The 16,581-nt window shown below is 39.3% G+C and overlaps 1 protein-coding gene across 7 annotated transcripts in view; it reads right to left on the bottom strand.

Moving 5' to 3' along the window:
* Window positions 1-14,988, bottom strand: part of FANCI (FA complementation group I) — a 77,225-nt gene extending 62,237 nt beyond the window's left edge. For 2 of the 7 annotated variants that reach the window (XM_073801393.1, XM_073801394.1), the window contains exon 1: window positions 5,970-6,042. Coding sequence is in view for 4 of the 7 variants with exons in the window: in XM_033852120.2 (XP_033708011.1) it covers window positions 5,970-6,042; window positions 11,982-12,065 (157 nt within the window). In the remaining 3 variants the exon portion in view is untranslated. Of the gene's footprint in view, window positions 1-5,969; window positions 6,043-11,981; window positions 12,085-14,478; window positions 14,790-14,884 lie in introns of those variants that run through there. The other 5 variants (XM_033852120.2, XM_033852115.2, XM_033852118.2 and 2 more) reach the window with 5 other exon arrangements.
* Window positions 14,989-16,581: the final 1,593 nt, after the last annotated feature.

The following is a 16,581-nucleotide window of genomic DNA, read 5'->3' as shown; positions in this document are numbered from 1 at the left end:
AATTAGAAGATCAACAAGGAAATAGACTTGAACACACCAGATCTAACAAACATCTATATAGAACACTACACACAACAACAGAAGACACATTCTTCACAAGTGCACATGGAGCATTCTCCAGGATAAACCACACATTAGGCCATAAAAAAATTCTCAATAAATTTAAAAGGATTATAATCATATCATTTATGTTCTGTGACCACAGTGGAATGAAACTAGAAATCAATAACAGAAGGAATCTGGAAAATTCACAAATATGTGGAAATTAACATAATCTTAAATACCAATGGGTCAAAGAAGAAAGCACAGAGAAATTAGAAAAATACCTTGAGATGAATGAAAACAAAAACACAATATTCCAAAAGCTATTGGATACAGCTAAAGTAGTGCTCAGAACGAAATCTATAGTTGTAAATACCTATATTAAAAAATAAGATCTCAAATCAATAACCCAATCTTCCACCATAAGAAATTATAAAAAGAGGAAACTAAACTCAAAGCAAGTGAAAAGAATATAAAAGTAAAATCAGACATAAATAAAAGAGAATAGAAGAATAGAGAAAAATCAAGAAAACCAAAGCTTATTCTTTGAAAAGATCAACAAAATTGAAAAATCTTCAGACTGACCAAGAAAAAAAGGGAGAAGAATCAAATTACTAAAATCAGGAATGAAAGAGGGGCATTACTACCAATCTTACAGAAATAAAAAGAATAAGGTAATACAATGAATAACTGTATACCAATTAATTACAAAACTTATATGAAATGGATAAATTGTTATAAAGACACAAAGTATCAAAGCTGACTAAAAAAGACAATAGAAAACCACAACAGACCTATAAATAAAGAGACTGAATTAGCAATCAAAACTCTTCTACAAAGAAAAGCCCAAAACCAGATGGCTTCCTTGGTGAATTCACGAAACATACAAAGAATTAACTGCAACCCTTCACAAACTCTTCGAAAAAAAAGAAGAGGAGGAAACATTTCCCAACTCATTCTACAAGGCCACTATTATCTTCATACCTAAACCAGACAAAGACATCCTAAGAAAACTATGAACAGTACCCCTTGTGACTACAGATGCAAAAATCCTCAACAAAATACTAGCAAGCTGAACCCAGCAACATTTTAAAAAGGATTATACTCTATAACCAAATTGGATTTAACCCAAGAATACAAGAGTGGTTCAATGTATGAAAATCAATATAATATACCATAGAAATAGAGTAAAGGATAAAAACCACATGATCACCTCAGTAGACACAGAAAAAGCATTTGAAAATTCCAATACCTTTTCATGATAAAAAACACTCAACAAACTAAGAATAGAAGGGAACTTCCTTAACCTGATAAAGGGCATCCATGAAAAACCCACAGCTAACATCACACTCAATAATATAAAACTGAAAGATTTCCCTGAGATCAGGAACAAGAGAAGGATGTTTACTCTCACCAATTCTATTCTACTGAAGGTTCCAACTGGGGTAATTAGGTAAGAAAATAACAAAAGGCATCTAGATTGAAATAGAAATAAAGTATCTATTCACAGTTGACATAATCTTGTTTATAAGGAATCCACAAAGAAGAAACTACTAGCGCTAATAAACAAGTACAGGAAGGTAGCAAGATATGAGATCAATATACAAAAGTCTATTGCATTTCTATACACTAGCAATGAACACTGAGAACATTAAATTAAGAAAACAATCCCATTTACAATCACACCAAAAAGAATAAAATACTCAGGAATAAATTAATAAAAGTAGTGTAAGACTTGTACTCTGAAAAGTACAAAATACTGTTGAAAGAAATGAAAGAGGACCTAAGCAAATGGAAAGATATTCCATGTTCATTAATGGAAGACATATTAAGATAGCAATACTTTTCAAATTCATATATAGAGTCAACAAAATCACTACCAAAACCCCAGCTTCCATTCTTGCAGAAATTGACAAGCTAATCTTGTCATATGGAAACTCAAGGAACCCAGAATATCCAAACTAATCCTAAAAAAAGAAAAAAAGTTAGAGGACTCACACTTCCTAATTTTAAAGCTCACTACAAAGCTATTCTAATCAGAACAGTGTGGTACTGACATAAGGAGAGACACCTAGATCAACGGAATACAACTGTGAGTCCAAAAAGAAACCATCACATTTATGGGCAATTGATTTTCAATAAGGGTGCTATTGAAAATGGGGAAAGATGAACCTGGACTCCTACCTCACACCATATACAAAAATTAACTAAAAATGGATCTAAATTTAAAAGCTAAAGCTATAAAACTTTGAAAAGAAAACACAGGTATAAATCTTTGTGACTTTGGATTAAGCAATGACTTCTTAGATATAAAACTAAAAGCGCAAGCTACAAAAAAAATAAGTATTCGGCATTAAAATTTTGTGCACCAAAGGATACCATCAAAAAAGTGCAAAGACAACCAGAATGGGAGAAAAATTTTGTGAATCATATATCTAATAAGGGACTTGTATCCAGAATATTTAAAGTAATATTAGAACTCAGTAATAAAAAGACAACCCAATTTTTAAAAGGTCAAAGGATTTGAATAGACATTTCTCCAAAGAAGATATACAAATGGCCAGTAAGCACAAGAAAAGATACGCAACATCATTAGCCATCAGGGAAATGAAAATCAAACCCACAGTGAGATACCACTTCACACTCACGAGAATGGCTAGAATGAAAAAGGCAATAACAAGTGTTGACAGAGGATGTGGGAAATGGGCATCCTTATTTCAGTACCGGTGGGAATGTAAAATGATGTAGCAGCTTTGGAAAACAGTTTGGCAGTCCCCAAACAGTTAAACATGGAGTTACCGTATGATCCAGCAATTCTACTCTTATTTACTAAAGAGAAATGAAAATATGTCTACACAAAAACTTGTAGCAGTATTCATAATTGCTCAAAAGTGTAGACAACCTAATTGTCCACCAACTCATGAATGGACAAGTATGATATATTCATAAATGGAATATTATTCACCAATAAAAAGGAATGAAATACTGATACAGGCTACAACATGGATGAATCTTAGTAACCTTATGGTAAGTGAAAGCCAGTCACAAAGGACCACATATTGTATGATTCCACTTATATGAAATATCCAGAATAGGCAAACCTATAGACAGAAAGTAGATGAGTGGTTTCTTAGGGCTGGCGCGGAACAGAAGTTTAGGGAAGCAACAGCTAAGGGATGCAAAGTTTCTTTTAGGGGTAATAAAAATTCTTGAAATTGTGGTGATAGGTGTGCAACTCTGTGAATATACTAAAAGCCACTGAAATGCATTATTTTCAGTGGTGAATTGTACAATGTCAATTATATCTCAACAAAAAATGTACACTTTAAAAGGGTGAATTTTTTAGTATGTGGATTATATCTCAATTTTCTAAAATGTCATCATTAGCTAACTACTGGTTTACACCATTGATTTAACAGGATTAAAATGGTTATGAGGTAGTGTCCATATATACTTGGTAATTCATGATACTTTTAAACTAGGATTTCCAAATCTATGTTTTTATATAAGGTAAAAATAAGGTTATTTACAGAAGTGGGAGCCATGATAATCTGTTCCAGGTATGTCTACCCAAGAAAGAAATTACTCTTATTTCTTCCACTTATTCTTATTACTGTCACTTAGCATGTATAGACAGCTGCTTTTGATCTTTCATTATTTCCTTTTCTCTGATATTTCTACAAAACAGTCATTTAGCAAGTTTCCAATTTTTAACCAATTAAAAAATGTTTTACCTCGTAGAGAAATGGAAATAAAAACAAAAATAAACAAATGGGACCTAATGAAACTTAAAAGCTTTTGCACAGCAAAGGAAACCATAAAAAAGACCAAAAGACAACCCTCAGAATGGGAGAAAATATTTGCAAATGAAGCAACTGACAAAGGATTAATCTCCAAAATTTACACGCAGCTCACGCAGCTCAGTAACAAAAAGACACAACCCAATCCAAAAATGGGCAGAAGACCTAAACAGACATTTCTCCAAAGAAGATATACAGATTGTCAACAAACACATGAAAGAATGCTCAACATCATTAATCATTAGAGAAATGCAAATCAAAACTACAATGAGGTATCACCTCACACTGGTCAGAATGGCCATCATCAAAAAATCTACAAACATGGGGCTTCCCTGGTGGCGCAGTGGTTGAGAGTCTGCCTGCCGATGCAGGGGATGCGGGTTTGTGCCCCGGTCCGGGAGGATCCCACATGCCGCGGAGCGGCTGCGCCTGTGAGCCACGGCCACTGAGCCTGCGCGTCCGGAGCCTGTTGCTCCGCAATGAGAGAGGCCACAACAGTGAGAGGCCCACGTACCACAAAATAAAACAAAACAAAAACAAACAAACAAACAAAATCTACAAACAATAAATGCTGGAGAGGGTGTGGAGAAAAGGGAACACTCTTGCACTGCTGGTGGGAATGTGAATTAGTACAGCCACTATGGAGAACAGTATGGAGGTTCCTTAAAAAACTACAAATAGAACTACCATATGACCCAGCAATCCCACTACTGGGCATATACCCTGAGAAAACCATAATTCAGAAAGAGTTATGTACCAAAATGTTCACTGCAGCTCTATTTACAATAGCCCGGAGATGGAAACAACCTAAGTGTCCATCATTGGATGAATGGGTAAAGATGTGGCACATATATACAATGGAATATTACTCAGCCATAAAAAGAAACGAAATTTGAGTTATTTGTAGTGAGGTGGATGGACCTAGAGTCTGTCATACAGAGTGAAGTAAGTCAGAAAGAGAAAGACAAATACCGTATGCTAACACATATATATGGAATCTAAGAAAAAAAAAGTCACGAAGAATCTAGGGGTAAGACAGGAATAAAGACACAGACCTACTAGAGAATGGACTTGAGGATATGGGGAGGTGGAAGGTTAAGCTGTGACAAAGTGAGAGAGTGGCATGGACATATATACACTACCAAACGTAAAACAGATAGCTAGTGGGAAGCAGCCGCATAGCACAGGGAGATCAGCTCGGTGCTTTGTGGCCACCTAGAGGGGTGGAATAGGGAGGGTGGGAGGGAGGGAGATGCAAGAGGGAAGAGATATGGGAACATATGTATAACTGATTCACTTTGTTAGAAAGCAGAAACTAACACACCATTGTAAAGTAATTATACTCCAATAAAGATGTTAAAAAAAAATTTTTTTTCCATGCATAGGAAGATGTGTTTTTGAACCCTTGCAAGGAGAGACACAATTTACTCGAGGGGGTAAGAAAAATAAACCAAGTTAAAATTACCTGCTAAGAGTGTGAAGCGACTTTTAATTTTTGCTTGTAGAATTTTATTCTACTACAATTTATAAAACAACTATGAGTCACAACCAGCAACAATGTAGAACTGGCCCTTGTTCAAGATATGGAATAAAAATATGCCCCACTGGGAATGAAGAATCTCTACGTAAGTCACCTAAGATACTCCATTTCATTAAAACTCAGAGCACCCTAGCCTCTTTTGTTAAGCACAGATTAACTATTAAACATTGCTGCTCTCTTCACAATTTTTTTTTTTGGCTACACCGCAGGGCCTGCGGAACTTCCCCGACCAGGGATAGAACCCGTGCCGCCTGCAGTGGAAGCACGGAGTCTTAACCGCTGGACCACCAGGGAAGTCCTCTTCTCCACAATTTTAAAAGCACAAATAAATCAAAGCGGATTTTATGACGTGCATCCTTTACAGGCTCCAAAACCAGCAATCCAATCTCAGGTAGCCACTTCAACCCCCTATAGCAAAATTATTTATGTCCACAAGACAGGAGACTGCTGCTTTAGTTGATTCTGTAAAATCCCCAAAACAGAAAAGTCTCAGTGGGGCATCAAACAGTAAGAAAAGTAGCAATATGCACCCAAAGTAAACAAATATACCAGTGAATCCAGAGAGATAGAAGTGGCATTATTATTACCTTTGAAGATGGCTCTCAGGAGTGCTCCAGCAGCTTTTCCTTTCACTGCCTGATTCTGAAGGAGATTAGCCAGCTGCAAAGACAAGAAAAAGCTACAAGTCCCTGGCAACAATTTCCCTACCTGAATGACCTAAACTCCCGGTATGAAAAACACACATCTGTCAAGTTCATATCCTTCAGAGACTCCAGGTATCACAAATAACGTATTTATTTACATATAGCAGGGTAGATCTTAACATGATGCTGGGCTGTCAAGACTGAAATTTATTCATACATTCATTCTACAAACGTTTATTAAGTATTTAATCAGCACTAGGTATCAAGCTATGTTCTTGGGAATATACATTCATTCAGCAAATACTCTTTGAACATGTTCTTCTTCCTAGGCATTAGGGATACAAGGATGAACATGATAATCTGACTCAGTTTACAGTAGAGCAGGAGGGAAAAGGACGACAAGAAAAAAAATCAGAAAAAAAATCTGTAACAGAAACAAAAGACGGAGACAATAATTGAGGAAAGGGAAGCAACTTCAGCTAGGGTAGTCAGGGAGAAAGCTTCTCTGAGGTAGGTGACATTTCTATAGAGACTTGGAGGATAAGAAAGAGCTAGTTATGCAAAGGGAGGAAAGAAGAACACTTCAGATAAAGGTATTGTTATGTGCAAAGGCCCTGAGGGAGCAAAGAGTTTGGCATATTGGATGGCCTGAAAAAAAAAAAAAGACCAATTTGACTGAAGAGTAGTAAGAAAAGAGTGGCACAAGATGAATTTGGAGAGATGGGCAAGAACCAGATAATAAGAACCTTGTAGGCCATGATAGGAAGCTTAGATTTTCTCTAAGTGCAACAGAAGTAACTAACGAGAAAAGAGGAGAGTGATATATAGATGTTTTTTTTTTAAAAAAATCAGTCTTATTCCTTTTGTAGAAAATAGGTTGTGGGAGGGTTTAAGAGTGAAATAGGGACATCTGTTAGGAGATTGTTATCAGTGATCAAATGAGAGATGATAGTGGCCTACAGCAAGGTAATGGCAGGGGAGATGTCCTGAGTTGAACTGTGTCCCCCTCCAAAATTCATGTTTAAGCTCTAACCCCCAGCATCTCAGAATGTGATCTTATTTGGAAATAGGGTCATTGTAGGTGTAAATAGTTAAGCTTGAGGTCATATGGGTAGGCCCTAATCCAGTATGACTAATGTCCTTAGAAAAAGGGGAAATTTGGACAGAAACACATACACAGCGAGAATGCCATGTGAAAGTGAAGGCAGAGACCATGGGTGACACAAGGCAAGGAATGCTAAAGATTGTCAGCAAACCACCAGAAGCTAGGCAAGACGCACGGAACAGATGATCACAGCCCTCAGCAGGAACCAACAATGCCAACACCGTCATCCTGGACTTCCAGTTCCTAGAACTTTAAAAATAACTGTCTATTGTTTAAGGTACTCAGTTTGTAGTACTTTGTAAGACGAAGAGAAGTACAGATGGCCCCGAACTTATAACAGTTCAACTTACAATTTTTCAACTTTACAATGGGGCAAAAGTGGTAGGCATTCAGTAGATACTGTATTTCGAATTTTTATCTTTTCCTGGGCTAGCAATCAGCTGCAGGATCACAAGGATAAACAACTGATACACTATTCTGTACCCACGCAACCATTCTGTTTTTCACTTTCAGTACAGTATTCAATAAATTACATGAGATATTCAACACTTTATTGTAAAATGGGCTTTGTGTTAGATGATTTTGCCCAACTGTAGGCTAATGTAAGCATTCTTGGCACGTTTAAGGTAAGGCTAGGCTAAGCTAGGATGTTTGGTAGGTTAGGTGTATTAAATGCATTTCCAACTTAGAATATTTTCAACTTAAAATGGGTTTATTGGGATGTAACCCCATCAAAATTTGGGGAAGATCCGTAGACTGAAGATATATTCGAGAGCTTGATCAGTAGGACTTCGCTATGGTCTGAATGTTTATGTCCCCCCAAAATTCACACGTTAGAATCCTAATACCCAATGTTATGGTATTTGGAGGTGGGGCCTTTGGGAGGTGATTAGGTATGAGGGTGGAACTCCCATGAATGGGATTAGTGCTCTTGTAAGAGATCCCACAGAGCCCCCAGGCTGCTTCTACCATATGAGGGTATAATGCGAAGTCTGCAACCCAGAAGAGGGCCCTCACTCGACCACACTGGCACCATCATCTAGGATTTCCAGTCTCCAGAACTATGAGAAATAAATGTTTGTTGTTATAAGTCACCCAGTCTACCGTATTTTGTTACGGCAGCCTGAATGGACTAAGACAGACTTCCTCATGCTTTAGACGTGAAATGGGTGTGGTGATGAAGGAAAAGAAGAAATCAAGGAGGACTCAAATTTCTGGCTTAAGCAACTAACTGGGTAGATGGTGGCACCATTTACAGATATGGTGAAAATTTCGGATTAAGCAAGCATCTAAATCATCCAGAGGGCTTGTTAAAACAGAGAACTCCACGTGCAGTTTTTGATTCAGCAGATCAGATGTGGCGCTCAGAACTGTTACTCTTAAGATATCCAAGTGGAGATGTCAAATCGATAACTGAATATGCCAAAGCGGAGCTCAGTGAGAACATGTAAGATCATCCAGGGAGAAAATGTAAAGAAAAAAGAGACACCAACAGAGAGGGATAGGTGGAAACTCTATTATTTTTACAACTTTTCTGTAAGTCTAAAATCAACTCAAAACAGAGTTAAAAAATTCTTCCTGGATTTAGCATCCACTGATGCTTCCTGCCTGATCCAATCTTTATCATGATGGTTGCCAAATGATGATTTTCTAACTCTGTGGTAAGCAAGAGCCCTCCTCATCATTTATTATCAATACAGACTCACAAATTTCTATATTTTTCAGTGGTTTATAATTCATAACTGAACTTGACTATTTCAATGTTCAAATTTGACCAACGGAAGCCCCTTCAAGCTGTCTTTATCAGGTTTGGGGTATCAATGTTATACTTTATAAAAAGCACTTGGAAGTTTTCCTTATATATGCACATTTTTCATTATGTATTATATATACTCTAAAACAATTTATGTGGCATTGGGACTATCTCTTACCTCTGATCTCTAAAGATTTGGTAGACGTTTCCTATGAAACTTCTGGACCTGGTATTTTTGTGTCAAGTAATTGCTTGATAACTCTGTTTTTCTTTTATAGAAATTGATCTGGTTAAGCTTTCCATCTCAAATTGGGTCAATTTAATTAAACTGTATGTTCCTAAGAAATTATCCATTGCATCTACATTTTCAAATTTATTTGTAGTAGATATATAGAGTAGTCTCTTAGTAATTTTTGAGATTTTTCTCTATATGAATAGTTATTTCCCCCACGTCATTTCTTATTTAGTATATCTGTGCTTACTCCATTGTTTTCTTGATTAGTTAATAGTTTTGTCTATTTTTCAAAGAACCAGGATTTTTACGTATTAATTTGATCTACTGTTCTCCACTTTATTACCTTCTACTTTTATTCTAGCAGTCCCTTTTAGACTCCTCTATTCTCTCTAAATCTTTGAATGTAAATTTTCCCACTGCTGGATATGTCAGTCTTCCTTGTCATGGACTTGCTTTATGTGTTTTATAATTTTTTACTCTTAAGCACATCTTCTATGGACACTTTTATCAAATGGACTGAATGCATATATTGCTGGAATGCTTATCAAATTTATAGAGGATATAAAATGATGATTAATACAATGGTCAACTCAGGATAAAAGAAGAAGATCTTGATGGAGTGAAATCAAATTAATCTAAAAAGATAAGTAACAGAATTAAAATAAAAATTTTAATGTGGGTTCTAAGAACTAACTATTGAAGTTCAGAGATGAAGGAAATTTAGCCTATATGCAAAAATGACTTGGGGTTTTTAGTTGCTTGTAAGAGCAATGAGACAATAATATAATATTGCTGCCAAAAAGTTGACTCTGCATTAATGGAAGAATTAGGGAAATATTAGTGCCCCTCTACTCTAGTGGTAGAACACATGTGGAGCCCTGTGTTCAATTTGAGGTACAAAACTTTTAAAGGTAATGTTAACAAAACAGAAATATTCAGAGGACTGTGTTCATGTTAGCGAAGAAACTTAAAATAGGAAGAGCTGAAGGACCTTTTCTAATATTTATTCAGCGTCTACTGGATGCCTATTGAGGGTCTATTAGATGTTAGATGCATACAGTATCTCATTTCATCCTCACAAAAACCAAGATAGGAATTCTTTTTGTGATAAGCATGAATCAGAGAAGTAATTCATAGCATCTATCATGGGTTTTGTTCTAATTCTTATTTTTTACTTATTTTATAGTGTAATGTTAAAGCCTCCTCAAATTCCTTTTGGAAGCAGGTAAGATAAAAATTCTAAGTAAATAAATAAATAGAAAGCAGGTTTCAACCAAATTGTAACTTGTCTATAGGATGATTCAACTCTCAACTCATGCAAAGGCTGTCTTAAAAAGTGCCACAAAAAGCAATTTCTGGATAATTTCAAAGAAAAAAAAAATCAGAGCACATCCCTGTATCAATTCCCAGTTAGCATAAGGTAACAAAGATTAAGATGCACCTAGCTTCAATGACCACAAAAACTAGCACATAAAAAGTTCCTTAAAAACATAACACTCGGGGCTTCCCTGGTGGCGCAGTGGTTAAGAATCTGCCTGCCAATGCAGGGGACATGGGTTTGATCCCTGGTCCAGGAAGATCCCACATGCTGTGGAGCAACTAAGTCCATGCGCCACAACTACTGAGCCTGTGCTCTAGAGCCTGTGAGCCACAGCTACCGAGCCCGCGCGCCTAAAGCCCGTGCTCCGCAACAAGAGAAGCCACTGCAATGAGAAGCCCATGCACCGAAACAAAGAGTAGCCCCCCAGGGCTTCCCTGGTGGCGCAGTGGTTGAGAGTCCGCCTGCCGGCGCAGGGGACACAGGTTCGTGCCCCGGTCCGGGAAGATCCCACGTGCCGCAGAGCAGCTAGGCCCGTGAGCCATGGCCGCTGGGCCTGTGCGTCCGGAGCCTGTGCTCCGCAACGGGAGAGGCCACAACAGTGAGAGGCCCGCGTACCGCAAAACAAAACAAAACAAAACAAAAAAGAATAGCCCCTGCTCACCGCAGCTAGAGAAAGCCCACACGCAGCAATGAAGACCCAATGCAGCCAAAAATAAATAGATATAACATTAAAGAAATTTAAAAAACAATAATAATACTCAAAGTCTTAATTTGTCTATACATATATACTAATGTTTAAGGTTAATTTTAAGGAGGGATTATTTTCCATGTAGGGATCTGAATAAGCTGAGATCATTTATAATGGAATAAGGAGAAGTATATCAGGAGAGAAAGATTAGAAAGCCTAACATAGAAGGTAATTATTGTCCCATTTTATAATCATATACTTATAGTGAAGACACAATGTAAATTGGTTGTTTTTCACTTTTCCTAATAATTTCAAAATATCTTACTACTTATGAACTTCTTTAGGGAAAAATATAAATGAAGCATCAACAAGCAAATCTAATGTCTCACATCAATAACTACAGTCTGGATATTGCTTTCAAATAGGATTGTTCTAAGAACTAAAAAGTGTACTAATTTGCTTATACGGTTGCATAAATGTCATTTAAATATTATACAGTTGTAGGGATTTCGCTGGTGGTCCAGCAGTTAAGACTTCACGCTTCCACTTCAGGGGACATCGGTTTGATCCCTGGTCAGGGAACTAAGACCCCGCATGCTGCACGTTGCAGCAATCAATCAATAAACAAACAAACAAATACAGTTGTATAAATGTACACAAATGCCCTTAAATTGTGCATATCTCTTCCTCTCTCCCATTTCTTTGTATCTATGAGTTGTTACCAAATAAATCCTTGATCCTAAGGAGAGTGGGGGATAGATGAAGTGGCAGAATTAATTTTTCTAACATGTCCCTTGAATTTGTTATCATGCTTGACATTTGCTTTTGGCAGAACATCCTTCCTAATACTCACATCATCTTCTTTCAGGGTTTGAAGAAATTTTTGCAGTCTGTCTGCTGTTTTTTCTGCTGCTAGAGATAAAATTTTCTGGTCCATTGTTGCACATATCAAGAAACTGGAAAGGGAAAATGTCAGAGCTGGATCAAACTTCCAGAAGGAAACAAGTTTGATTTTTTTTCCCTTCTCTACCTGTTAACTGAGTATTTCATACATATTATAGACTACGTACACAGTGGGTACTCAACAGGCTAAGGATTACCAACTAGTATGAGTAGGTGATTCTTATCCAAACCAAAATAATCTTGAGAATTCCCTGGAATTTCCTTATTAGAAAGTTGTAGTCTAATCAAGTGGTTTCCTAATTCCAAGCCACATTTTTATTATTTTTTTTAAGCATCTACCCAGTATGCTGCCCAGAACAAAGCTATCATTTAACAGTATAGCAAATATATAATAAATTATTATTGACACATACACAAGAATATTATAACATATAATAAAGTAACACTTGATAAATGAATAAATCAACAGCACTGTAAATACATTTATACCAATTAAATGGTGTAAAAACAAATGAGAAGTTAACAAGGCTAAGAAATAAATGTGTGCTCAAACATCAAGAAGCCTTCCCAGCAGAGGAAAGCTTAAACTGGAACTTAAAGATTAAATTTAGACAGTCAAGATAACCACATGGTATACATTATTGGGAAGGAGAGTATCATGAACAAAGGCATTCATAAGACAATCTGAAAAATTTATTTGGGGAAAATGAGTAGTAGAGGGTTCAAGTAGGGGAGTAGTGAGTAGGAAAGCTACAAAGAAAGGGTGGGACTAAACTGCACAAGCTCTTAAAAGCCAGGTTAAGGAATTCAGATTTTATTCTGTAAATAATAGATGGCAACAAAAATTTCTGTAGTAAAAGATAATCTGACAAGATTGAAACAGTGTTTGAGGAAACTGAATCTGGCATCAATGTGCAGATTAAAGCAGGGAGGGAGTAAGGAGGAAGAACAGAGGCTAAGAGGCTACTGGGGGCTATTTTAGTGGTAGTGACAAAGGCCTGTCTTAGGGTGGTGACTCTGGGGAGTAGAAAGGAAAGGGTGAAATGGAAGCACATTAGACAGACAGGAGTTAGTGTGTAGCTATGGGAGTATTATGGGAAGGGGGAAATGCACACTGATGGAAAGAAGACCTGCTCCTCCTCCTGCATTTCTTCGTTTCCAATCTCCATAAATTGTACCATCATCCACTCAGCTGCTGAAACCAAAAATGTGGACAACATTCTTAACCACTTCACCTTCATCCTCCACATCCACTACCAAGTCCTGATGATGTTACCCCCCTAAAACATCTCTCAAGTCTACTTCTCTCTGAGATCCACTACCTCCACATTACTCCAAAGCCACCATCATCTCTCACCTGAACTACTGCATAGTTTCCTAACTTGTCCCCCACACAGCAGCTAAAATAATGTTTTTGAAACACAAACCAGATTATGTGACTTATCCTCCCTCAATCTCCATCCTTAACTTAAAACTCTTCAGTGGCTTTCCATTACTCTCATATCAGTCCAAAATCCTGAATTCAGGATAAAAAGGTCTGGTCCATGCTAACTCCCCTTCCTCACTCTATTCTCCAGGCACACTGAATTGTTTTCAGTCCTTCAAACCCCCAAGTTCCTCTCGCCACAGACCCTTACACATGATTTTCTGTCTGGAACGTACACAAATACCCCTCCTTTCATCTGCTGCTTGCCAATCTTTTATTGTTAATTCCTACAAATTCTTCAGATCTCAGCTCAATCCACACTTCCTTAGAAGCTCAGTCTAGATTAAACACTCCCCTATTACATTCTTTCAAGGCAACTGTAATCTCTCTCACCATCACCACACTTTTAACATTACATTTGTAATTATTAGCTTAAGAACTACACCTCCCACTCCACTTCAAACTCCAGGAGTGCAGGGGAACCTGTCTGGTTTTGTTTAACACTGAACCTCCAGTACTTAGCACAGTATCTAGCTCATAAAAGGTGCCCAATAAATATCTGCTGAACAAATGAATGACAGGATCCCTACAATGGGCAAGACCCTGGGCCCAGCACTTTACACTCATTAATTTGATCCTCACACCAACCTTATGAGGTCTGTGTTATTACTCCCAATTTAGATAAAGATCTTTTGGGATTCAGAGAGATTAAGGAATTTCCCCAAATCCCCGAAGTTAGAAGGCTAGTAAGGGTAGAAGCAGAACTGAAATCCGAGTCTGTCCAGCTCCGGACCCCAAATCCCATGCTTTTACCTGCTACCCTCTGTCAGGGGCTGGGTGGCAGTAGAGGATGCAAACAAGGTATACCGACTAAAAGAGACGTCCAGCCCTAAGGGGAAGATGCTGAACTCTCTTTCTATTTCAGCAGGTACATTTGCTAAATTCTTCCTAAAACCAGAGATGAGTAACAGATAGGTGGCTGCAGATTCTTTGTCAAGAGGCCCTGAGGTTAGTGACTCACCACAGAAGTGAAACGCCGCGGGTCTTGCGCCGGGACTCCTCAGAGAGCAAGATGTAAACACAAATAGGGAAACTATAAAATGAGGCAGCTGGTGATGTGCGCTGTGACCGAGCTAAAAAGGCGAAACAGGTTTAGAGAAATTTCTCAGACGTAGGAGCTAAGCGCTGATGGAGAGGAAGAATTTAACAGGAGGGCCGAGAGTGTAGCACGCCCGGGGAGCAGGGACGGCCCACCAACGCGGAGGGAGACGGCAGGGCACATCGACCCTTCCAAGCCAAGGAAAATGCCAGAACGTCACAATGGAAGTGGGGTCCTCCTGTCCTCCCAGACCCGCTACCTCCCCGGGGCTGAGTCCCACCGCCCCTGCAACGCGCGAAGCCCCTCCAGACGGTCACCTCAGCCTCACCTCCTCCAAAAGCTTCCAAAAAGTCCGCTCAACCCAACGCCGCCAAACTTCCGTTACCAGGCGCGGCGGCTCCCGCCTCCCGCGGCTCACTTCCGCCGCCCGGGAGCACGCGCATGGGGCGTACCATTAAGGCAGAAGGGAGGGGGAAACTCCTGGGACGATCCCACTCACTGTGGGGGGGGCAGCCTTAGAACTCCAATTCGGGACCGCAGAGTGAGCCAGGGCAGTGTGGCCTGGGTGTGGCCACCACGGTGCCTTGACCAGTTAAGGCCTTCTTGTGTACTCTTGGGGAAAGGGTCAGTGAGAAAGGGGATGAATCTAGTGATAGCTGTAGAGGTCTTTGCATTGGAAGTGCCTGGAAGGCTCAGGAAGGTGTTCTACTCCTTGTGCCAGTGGAGGTGTAACTCCTGTAAAGGAAAAAAGGGTTGCCTGCCATTCCATTTCTATAGGGATCAAGGCTGTAGCAACTGCAGTTGTTGGCCTCAGTGTGCCTGAGGGGAGCTCAGGGTGGAGAAAAACAGGAAACATTTTGTGCTTTGGGTGTAAGGATCCTTGGATAGTTAAGATGCATATCTAAGGAAAAGTTTCAATGAACCCAGATTCTTGCATCTTCCCATACATAGGAAAGCACTTAAGTCATTAACTTGAAATATCTGTTTTTTGTGATCAGTAATCTTGATCTTTGATTACATGGATCTCCCCCCCACAAAAAAACCCCCGAAAACTCATATATATCCTGGCTCCTCCCTTAACTCTTCAGAGCAGGTCCTCAAAGCTATCTCAGAGGCTGTCTCCTGGGCTATAGTCCTCAGTAAGGTACCTGGATAAAACTTAACTCACAACTTTTAGGTTATGCACTTTTCTTTCAGTCGACAGCCCTAAAATGTAAGCCTCATGTGGCCAGGGGGCTTATTGCATACAAAATCTCAGCATTTAGCACAAAGCCTGGCAAAGCAGTAAATGCTCAGTAAATATTTCTTAAATGAACAACTGATAGTAGAGCAAAGAGAAATGGAGGAGAGGTTCGAGAACCTGTACTACGTTGAACGGGCAGCTTGTGCAAAGGGCCTGACAGCAACAAGCAATCCAGCGTCTGGCTGGTTCGGGAGGTGCAGGTGCTTCGGGTGGGGGTGGGAAAGCAGGGGCTTGTTAATCTTTTTCACATCAGGAGCAAGTGGGGAACAGCTGAAGTGGAAGGGCGTGATTGTATTCACTTTGTAGAACAATATTTCTGACAGGTGAGTGCTGCAGAGGTTATTTAAAAGAGATGGTGGGGATTTCCCTGGTGGTGCAGTGGTTAAGAATCCGCCTGACAATGCAGGGGACACGGGTTCGATCCCTGGTGCAGGAAGATCCCACATGCTGCGGGGCAACTCAACTCATGCACCACAGCTACTGAGCCTGCACTCTAGAGCCTGCAATCCACAACTACTGAAGCCCGTGTGCCCTAGAGCCCCGTGCCACCACTATTGAGCCCGTGTGCTGCAACTACTGAAGCCCGTGTGCCCTAGAGCCCCGTGCCACAACTATTGAGCCCGTGTGCTGCAACTACTGAAGCCCACGCTTCCACAATAAGAGAAGCCCCCACAACAAAAAGTAGCCCCCGCTCGCTGCAACTAGAGAAAGCCCATGCACAGCAATGAAGACCCAATGCAGCCAAAAAAAAAAGATGATGGAGGTGAGGAAAGTTGAAGGCA

Source organism: Tursiops truncatus, chromosome 2, assembly GCF_011762595.2.
Source record: "Tursiops truncatus isolate mTurTru1 chromosome 2, mTurTru1.mat.Y, whole genome shotgun sequence".
NCBI lineage: Eukaryota > Metazoa > Chordata > Mammalia > Artiodactyla > Delphinidae > Tursiops > Tursiops truncatus.
The sequence above is the reverse complement of the archived record's forward strand: the minus strand, read 5'-3'. Positions and strand labels throughout refer to the sequence as shown.